Consider the following 8,932-nt stretch of genomic DNA (forward strand, 5'->3'; position numbering starts at 1 on the left):
AAGTTCAAATTTGTCCAAGACGTATGTTTTATCCACTCGTAGCGGCAAAAAAGGCTAAACATGATGTTTCCGTTAAGTTTGTTGTTGTATGTAATCCTCTTATTTTGTATTTGTTTTGTTTTTGGTTTACGCCACTGTCTGCATCCTCTTTGAAAAGGAAAAGGAAACGCCCTCTTTCGGTCGGTGACGTCAGAGGTCATCAGTCACGTGGTAGATTTTACGCGTTTCAAGCGTCCCCACGCTGCGCCGATGCGCTCCATTTTCTGTAGTGAAAACTACCACTGATGTCTAGTTTTTATACAATCCAGCGTCTATATTGTAGACAGTGATTGTGTTTGACTGACGGTGGACATGGCTGAACCCGAGGGATGCTCACTCAGCGACTCAGGCTGGCCGACTCAAGAAGCACCGCCGAATTTACAGCAACAATCGCATGGATTTCAGGCATTAAGAGACTGGAACTGGTTTCAGTCTGCGCCGATAAGTCCGTGGGGTCCCAACCCCATGTGTCCTGTTCGTAGCTCCGGAGGCCCGGGTTATGTTCAACACCACGGTCTTGGTAGGTTCCACGCAGTCGCGTGTTACTGGGGCAGAGATGTCTGCAGTGCACATGGCGCATATAGCCATGTGACCACATTACTTTCATATCACACCAAAACACTACATCGTGCTCAAGTCTACCGTCGGTAATCGTATGCGATGTTGCTTTCAAATTTATCTAAAGCAAGCCAGCAGATACGTGTGGTTTTTTATTATTATTATTATTATTGGGGGCTGCTTCTGAAAGAACATCAGTATTTGTGCTGTATGCCTATCCCCAGCTTAGGGGTATTATTGTGTGACGTATAAGGGGTATTATTATCTGTGAATGTGCCTTATAATTTAAGTAAACAAATAAATCTGACACTTTACAGGTTATCATCTTCATGAATATCAGTATGGGAGGCAAGACCACGGCCAAAACCAGTGGAGAAACAGAGTAACATATGGCTTATATGTTTTGTTTTTCAGTTGACAGTTTTAAGATAATCCTTTAACCTTCTGTAATTAATTGATGTGTGTATGAGTATGTCCATTGCTGTCTATTTACTGCATGTTATGCCAAGGTGCAGTCATGCTTTAACTTTGGTGTACGTTTGGGTATTTTTTTTTTTCCTCCCCAGCAGAAAAAACCAAAAGAACCAGAATTCAGCCATTTCTGTGATACTTGTGATAGAGGTTTCAAAAACCAAGACAAATACAATGAACATATTGCCCAACATGTAAAGGTAATCCATCATACTGCATAGATGTGAACTGTAGGACCTCAAATTCAATTATTTTTTTTAAATTTTATTCATTTTGATTAGAAATGTAGAAGGTATTTTTTTTTGTGCTTCCTCCCCAGTGTTCTTTTGATGATTGCAAATTCACTGCACACGAGAAGCTTGTCAAAATCCACTGGAAAAATGTGAGTAATTCTACTTAAATGTGTGTAGACCTTTTTGTAGATAAACTAGAGATGCACCGATACTAAATTTCTCAGCCGATACCGATAACCGATTATTCAGAGTGATATCGGCTGATACCGATAGTTCTGCCTTTTATGCCTTCTTTTAAATGAATAATAATGAATTCCACCATTCTGAAAGAAATGCAAATAAAAACTTTATTCTCTCCATTTCAACAAGTTGTTTCACAGTAACTGGTCTCATAAACACAAAACACATTACTCTAATATTAACACATGAACTCAATTCTGAAGATTAAAGTAAGATTTCTTAACTTATTGAATGTTATTAATTCATATTAACATTGACTGAATTCTAAAAAACTTCCTGTTAGGCTTCACATTCACTCTCCACTAACACAAGCATTTCTACTTCATCGTTAACATCAAACTGGTGATATATAGGCCTAATATAAACTTTTTTTTTTAGTTGTTGATATTAACTCATTAACATTTACTGCATATGAAATAATACTACTCAATGGTGTACTTGCCCTTTAATTCAACGCGAACATCGCAGGAGAATCGTGCGAGTCGCCGGAGGGGGGGTGGTAGACACGATTTCACTGCTATTTTAGCAGTACAGATATTACAAGCTACAGTTTTGTCGTCATTCAACACAAGAGACATCTTTACACACAGCACGCGATCCATGTGTTTCCCGCCCTCTTTTGATTGACAGGATATAATCGGCCCTGAGCATCGGATGTTTTTAAACTATCGGCCGATAGTAGGAAAGATAGCCTTTATCGGCCGATACATCGGTGCATCTCTGAGCTAGACCAATAAATTTAAATCTATCTACCTTTTCACATTTCAGGATGTCAAAAAACTATTTAAAGTTTAAGATCCATGTTGTCTTTCAGAGTCATGCCCCAGGAGCAAAGCGAATCAAGTTGGACACTCCAGAGGAAATTGCAAAATGGAGAGAGGAACGGAGACGGTATAACTCACTACTCTTTACACATCAATCAATGCATAACTGGGTAGCTTGTAATTGTCAGTTATTTAAGTGTTTTATACTTACTGTAATGTCTTCAGCAGTTTGAGAATAATAAATGCTGTGTGCAGGAACTACCCAACACAAAGCAATGTTGAGAAGAAAATTAAACTAATGGAGGTCAAAGAAAAGAGAGGCGATGTGCTGGAAACTTCTCAGTTTGGGTATGTTATTGTATTGTTCAGCTTTTTATATGCTGCTAGTGTACAGCTTTAGATGATTGATTCAGTTCTGATGGTTAGCTTTTGAATGTAAATTGATGCCTTTTGTTTATTTGAGAGATAACCGGTGTTTATTAATGCATTGTTTTAAACAGACATTTTAAGAGTCGTGGCCGAGTGCATGGTGGGCACTATCGTGGAGAAGGTTTACAGGCTCACAGAGGGCATGCATTTGGTGGCCATCAACACTTCCATCCAGGTACTGAAAAGGTGGAGCAGGCACTACCTCTCGCATGCCCTCCACATGATGTAGATCCTCTAGGAGCCCTGGCCACCTGTGACCCAGGTTAGATAAATCTAGCCACTGCTTTCTAATCAAAACGTGCATCTGAATTTATCCAATGCTATCCTCTGTGTTTACTTTAAAGGCACCAAATTATTTCAGTCTGTATATTTTTTTCAGATTCTGAGAAAGAGGAGTCCGTGAAGGAGACGAAGGCTGCCATTTCCGTGGCCCCCAAAAGTATGACCTCCGCTCTAGCATCACTGATATCCAGCTATGGACAAGATGTGACCGAAAGTGAAAGTGACAAAGAACCAGAGGGTGAGCAACCTCCTGGATAAATTATTTTAAACATCTTTAAACTACAAATTATTTATTTATTTATTTTTTAACTCTGGTCCATAGACATATTAGCCATGTGTGGACTTCTTACTTAGCATGTACAGTCCCCTCCAAAACTATTGGAACTGCAAGGCCAATTAATTTATTTTCGCTGTAGACTGAAGACATTTGGGTTCGAGACCAAAAATGAATATGAGAAGAGGGTTTAGAATAAAAAATAAAATATGTATATTCTTTTGTTTCCTGATATTTATGTGTGAACATGTGTTAAACGACATAGAACATACCTAATTTGTAGGTGAGCGAAAAAGTAGAGTGGAAGGCTTTGGACTGGCCAAGTCAATTACCAGACCTTAACCCAGTTGGGCATGCATTTCACCTCCTGAAGAAGAGACTGAAGGGAGAAACCCCCTGAAACAAACAAACGAAAGAGGCTGTGTTAAAAGCCTAGAAATGCATCACAAAAGAAGAAACCAAGAAATTGGGGATGTCAGTGAGTCACAGGCTTGATGCAGTTATTGCAAGTAAGGAATATGCACCCAAATATTAAGTGTTATTTGCTTTCATTTACTTCAAGACTTATGTTTCTATACTTTTGCTTGCCTAAAAATTAGGTGGTCTAATACAAAAGGTTCTATGGTTTATGTTGTTTAACACATCTAGAAGTAAATACCAGGAGATAAAAGCTGAAATCCTAAGCTCTCGTCTCATATCCATCTTTTGATCTCAAACCCAAATGTCTTTGGTGTATAGCACAAACAGATGAGTTGGCCTTGCTGTTCCAATAGTTTCGGAGGGGTCTTTAATTGTATACAATGGCATTGTTCAAACTTAGTATAATATTTATCATACTTGCTTTCAATGATGTATGTTTTTATTAGTATTTTATTTTATTCTCACATTGGCCTTTTTTTTAAAGCAGGGGTTGTTAACTTCAGGTGTTCAGGTGTGGACCTAGCCAAGTATTTTGGCAGACTGAACTGTAAATATACTGTAGCAGAGCATTCAGTGCTTGAAAATAAAATGGCCGTAGTTCAGAGACTCCAGATTTCTCCAGAAAAAATCCTGTCACACAGTCATATTCATCTCTATTCAATTCCAGAATTACAATTTTCTCTTCGGTCAGATACTACTTTACTCAAAGTTCAAATTTCCTCTTTCTTGCAGAAATCGCACGGTTAAACAGACAATGGCAAAACAGTTGACCCTTAAGTTTCTTCCTAAAAGTAGGCAGTTCCAATCAGCGTAATCAAGATTGTGAGGAACATGTTGAGGTCACAGAGACGCACGATAGTCATACATGCAGTCACAGAAGCAGAAAAGTCATGTATTTGAGAATACTCATTGTAAGATAATACAGTGCCCTCCACTAATATTGGCACCCTTGGTAAATATGAGCAGAGAAGGTTGTGAAAAATTGTCTTGTTTAACCTTTTGATCTTTTGCTCAAATAATTCACACAAGTACTATGCTCTCACAAATTTTTTCTGTTTATAAAAATAGCTGTATCTTGGCAACATTGTGCTGTTGTGAAGCCAAAAGTTGGACAAATGTAAAATCATCTTGTGAAGTAGATGAAATGGATGAAAAAGTTCCTAGTCACCTGCCAAAGGTGGCATAAATTCTGGCTTCACTATTCTCGTTAAATAGTTCAATATATATAAATAGTTGAAGCAGCACATTCTGAATGAGCAGGTGCATGGTATGGATATGTTGGTGTGACTGAGGACTTAGGCTTTCAAAAAAAAACAAAAAAACCTGAAGCTTAATTTTCCTTATTCTACATTTGAGAGTAGACCGCTTTGGATATGCACCATGGGAACAAGCACCATTTTTCTAACCAATTACACCATCAGCCACAGGTAAAATGTCAGTTGTGTGATGACCGCAAATTCAGGCCTGTTCCAAAAATCTGTAAATAGATTAGTTTATTATTATTATTATTATTATTATCCACAATTTTTTTTAACACTTGACTGCAAAATAAAAGGTAACTCAGTAATTCTATGGGATGATGCCAACCTGTATCTTTCTCTAAAAATGACCAGGTTTTCTTCAGTATTGCACAGACCTTTTATTATATTTACAAGTGGCTTGTGTTTTAATTATTAATTTTTTGTCAGATGCCCCAATCCTGAAAAGTGCTCTGGCTTTAGAAGAGAACAAGGCCCTGCTTGCAGCTCATTCGAACCCAAACCAAAGCCGACCAGTGCCTGAAAGGAGGCCAACAACTGAGGAATCGCAGATTAGCCATCAAGTACCACATCCTCAGTCCGTGTCGCATCCTCTGAGGAGCGGAGGGAGTTGTGGAGGTAGACGAAGGGGAAGACAACATAATGAACCTATGACTGGACCTCAGAAGTGTTGTCCCACTTTACTAGAGATGGTGAGAAATGCTGCAATATACAGTGCTGTAAAAAGTATTTGCCACATCCTTATTTCTTCTGTTTTGTGTATATCTCATACTAAATTGTTTCAGAAATTAAAACAATATCTAAGATAAAACAAAGGCAACCAGAGTAAACACAAAATACAGTTTTTAAATGATAGTTATTTATTTGAGCAAAAAGTTATCCAATACCAACTGGGCCTGTGTGAAAATGTATTTGTCCAGGTAGTTCCTAAATCCCCAAATTTGTGAAACTGCATTCACAATGGGGTTCAGCTGAACTACATGCAACCATGCCTCATTACTGCAAACCCTGTTCAATAAAATCAACACTTGAATAGAACTTTTTCAACAGCATGAAGTTGGTTAAAAGGTCTTACCCAGTAACAATATGCCAAAATTGAAAGAAATTCCAGAAATGATGAGGAAGAAGGTGATTGCAATACATCAGTCTGGGTTACAAAGCAATTTCAAAGAACCACAGCGAGAGCCATTATCCCCAAATGAAAAAACTTGGCATAGTAGTGAACCAACCCAGAAGTGTCCGACCTTCCAAAATTCCTCCAAGAGCACAACAGCGACTCATCCAGGAAGTCACAAAAGAGCCAAGGACAACATCAAAGGACCTACAGGCCTCTCTTGCATCAGTAAAGCTCACTGTTCATGACTCCACTATCAGAAAGACCCTGGGCAAAAATGGCATCCATGGAAGAGTGGCGAGGTGAAAACCACTGCTAACCCAGAATTTTGCCCCATTTTACCTGGATGGGAGAATATTCTGTGGATTGACAAATCGAAAAATGGCACTGTTTGGAAGACAGGGGTACTGTTACATCTGGTGTAAACCAAACACAGAATTCCACAAAAAGAATATTATACCTATGGTCAAGCATGGTGGTGGAAGTGTGATGGTGTGAGGATGCTTTGCTGCTTCAGGGCCTGGGCAACTTACAATAATTGAGAGAAACATGTCCAGTGTTCAGTCCATAATTTGAAACTCAAGTGCAACTGGATTATTCAGTAAGACAAAGCATAATATCCAAAGCATAGTAGTAAGTCCACGTCTGAATAGCTCAAAAAAAGCTACAGTAAAGTTTTGGAGTGGCTTTGTCAAAGTCCTGACTAAACAATTGAGATGCTGTGGCAAGACCTTAAAAAAGCAGTTCATGCTTGAAACCCCTCCAATGTGGCTGAACTAAAGCAGTTCTGCAAAGAAGAGTGGGCCAAAATTCCACCACAGTGCTGTGAATGACTGATCTCCAGTTATCAGAAACGTTTAATTGCAGTTATTGCTGCTAAAGGTGGCACAACCAGATTTTAAATTTAAGGGGGAAATTAGTTTTTCACATGGGTGATAGGTGTTGGATAACTTTATTTTTTTGATTCAATAAAAAAAAATTAATTAAAAACTGTTGTTTACTCAGGTTGGCTTTGTTTTATGTTGTATTTCGTTTGAAGATCTAAAACTATTTAGTATGAGATGTATGCAAAAACTAAAGAAATCAGGATTGGGGCAAATACTTTTTCACACCACCGTGGCATACACATTACTTTCAGTTGATCTGTTGGGTTTATTCTGATTTATTTATCATCAATTCTTCTTCTAAACATGTATTCATGAAATGTGTCTTATGATGCATGATGATTCATTAATTTATTATAAACAGTGTTGTATTTTATTCCTTACAGTTGTTGGCCCCGGATATTCGCCATGAAAGGAATGTGGTGCTTCAGTGCATTCGCTATATAATCCATAAGGAATTCTTTGGTCTAGTAAAAATTCCAACCTGGTGATGCCTGATGTTGCTTCAGTAACTGTGAATGGTTCTGTGTTAGGAAATGATGTTGGTGGAAGTGGCATAATATAATTATCTCTGGAATGGAGTATTTAGTGTGGTGATGAGTTGCTTGGTCAGCCAGTTACAGGTTGAGGATACTTCCTTTGTTTCACAGGATATACTGTGCAGTAAAGGACATAACGCAGGAAAAGGAGACTACTGCTCACAGCCATAAGGAGTTTTGTATTCTGTTGGTCACTGTCAAGACATAGCTGACCTTGTTTAAACAAAAGTTCATTGCACTAATAAGCGTTTTGTTCCTCAGTGCAGCGCACACACATCAGCCAAGGTCACTTCTGCTGATATTTGCTTAAAGTTTAGTAACTGTTGATTGTTCCAGTGGGGTACCACAGAATGGAGATGCACCCAGGCAACCCTTACACTCAGTAAATCATTATCAGTCAGAATACACCACACTTGCTTTTTACTAGAGGCCATCAGGCTTTCTGATTTTGTTACTTGATAACAGTGAAGATTAATTATTGTTGGGAGGCCCTTGAATCTTTTCAATCAAGTGATTACACCAAGAATGTTGACTAAAGCAGAATGGAAACCTGAGCATAAAATGCTTACAAATGAGGCGTATATTATCTCGAGATGCCCTTGATCACCCGTGCCATGCTGCTTAATTTTAATTGACGAGCAACGCAGAACGAAGACCGGGACATTTGTGTGTATTCGTGTTTTGTTTAACACATATTTAACAATGATTAATGCTTATTATTTGTGTTTGATTACATAACCCATGTGAATATGGATTATTGTAATGTTCATTTTCTAACAGTTTGTTTAATGGACATAAAAAGTAACAAATATGAACCCCCGGATTTGACTGAATTTTATATCACGTCTTATATACGCATACTGCACACATTTGACTACTTTTAATAAGTCTCAGTTTACAACTGGTTATCCTGCCTGTCAAGTTACGTAACATGTTTTTTCAAGTAAATACTATTGCCTCCTTGTTTCAGTAAAATTCTTTTCAATGATGAACCAGCATTTGAATCTTATGCTGATTTGATTCATAGCAGCAAGTTAAATATAAACTGCTCCGATGCTCTAAACTGCAATTTATAGCTAAATATTTAGTATTAGGTTTGCAGATGTTCCTTCATTAGTAAAAGTAATAAATACCCAACTTCAAAATATTAATAGTGGGGGAAAATATTTTATTCTTCCTGGCATATTTTAACACTGCCAGAGTGATGTTTTCTATTTTTGGCCTATTTTTATAAATCTGTTAAAACTTATGGCTCATGCCAGATGTGCATCCAGATGCTAGAGAGGACTAAAAGCATAGTTTCAGTAGGGGGAAATCTGAGTGCCTTAGGCAGAGATGGCACACCCCCCAACTCAGGCATTAGAGGGGAAAATGGACTATGACTCAGCAGCACAGTCACATAGCCAGTTCACATGGCTTGCCCGTG

The 8,932-nt window shown here is 38.2% G+C and overlaps 1 protein-coding gene across 2 annotated transcripts; it reads left to right on the forward strand.

Annotated features, from left to right (window-relative positions):
* The first annotated feature begins 209 nt into the window (after positions 1-209).
* Positions 210-8,471, forward strand: nufip1 (nuclear FMR1 interacting protein 1). 2 transcript variants are annotated; one of them, XM_053638594.1, is made up of 10 exons: positions 210-559; positions 915-979; positions 1,164-1,268; positions 1,388-1,450; positions 2,356-2,432; positions 2,561-2,653; positions 2,806-2,996; positions 3,114-3,254; positions 5,399-5,661; positions 7,354-8,471. In XM_053638594.1, exons 1-10 carry the CDS (start codon positions 352-354, stop codon positions 7,456-7,458), a joined length of 1,311 nt encoding a protein of 436 aa, XP_053494569.1. In that variant the 5' UTR covers positions 210-351; the 3' UTR covers positions 7,459-8,471. The 2 variants fall into 2 exon arrangements, with proteins under 2 accessions (XP_053494569.1, XP_053494570.1); XM_053638595.1 differs by having other exon boundaries at positions 1,167-1,268.
* The last annotated feature ends 461 nt before the right edge of the window (positions 8,472-8,932 follow it).

The sequence above is a fragment of the Ictalurus furcatus genome, chromosome 12, assembly GCF_023375685.1.
Source record: "Ictalurus furcatus strain D&B chromosome 12, Billie_1.0, whole genome shotgun sequence".
NCBI classification, from domain to species: Eukaryota; Metazoa; Chordata; class Actinopteri; order Siluriformes; family Ictaluridae; genus Ictalurus; species Ictalurus furcatus.

Bases quoted from the DNA above. Each gene is read 5' to 3' on its own strand.
- nufip1 (XM_053638594.1), top strand. From the start codon at position 352: ATGGCTGAACCCGAGGGATGCTCACTCAGCGACTCAGGCTGGCCGACT. The intron at 1,451-2,355 runs GTGAGTAATTCT...GTTGTCTTTCAG, and splicing joins TCAAAATCCACTGGAAAAAT to AGTCATGCCCCAGGAGCAAA. The intron at 5,662-7,353 runs GTGAGAAATGCT...TATTCCTTACAG, and splicing joins GTCCCACTTTACTAGAGATG to TTGTTGGCCCCGGATATTCG.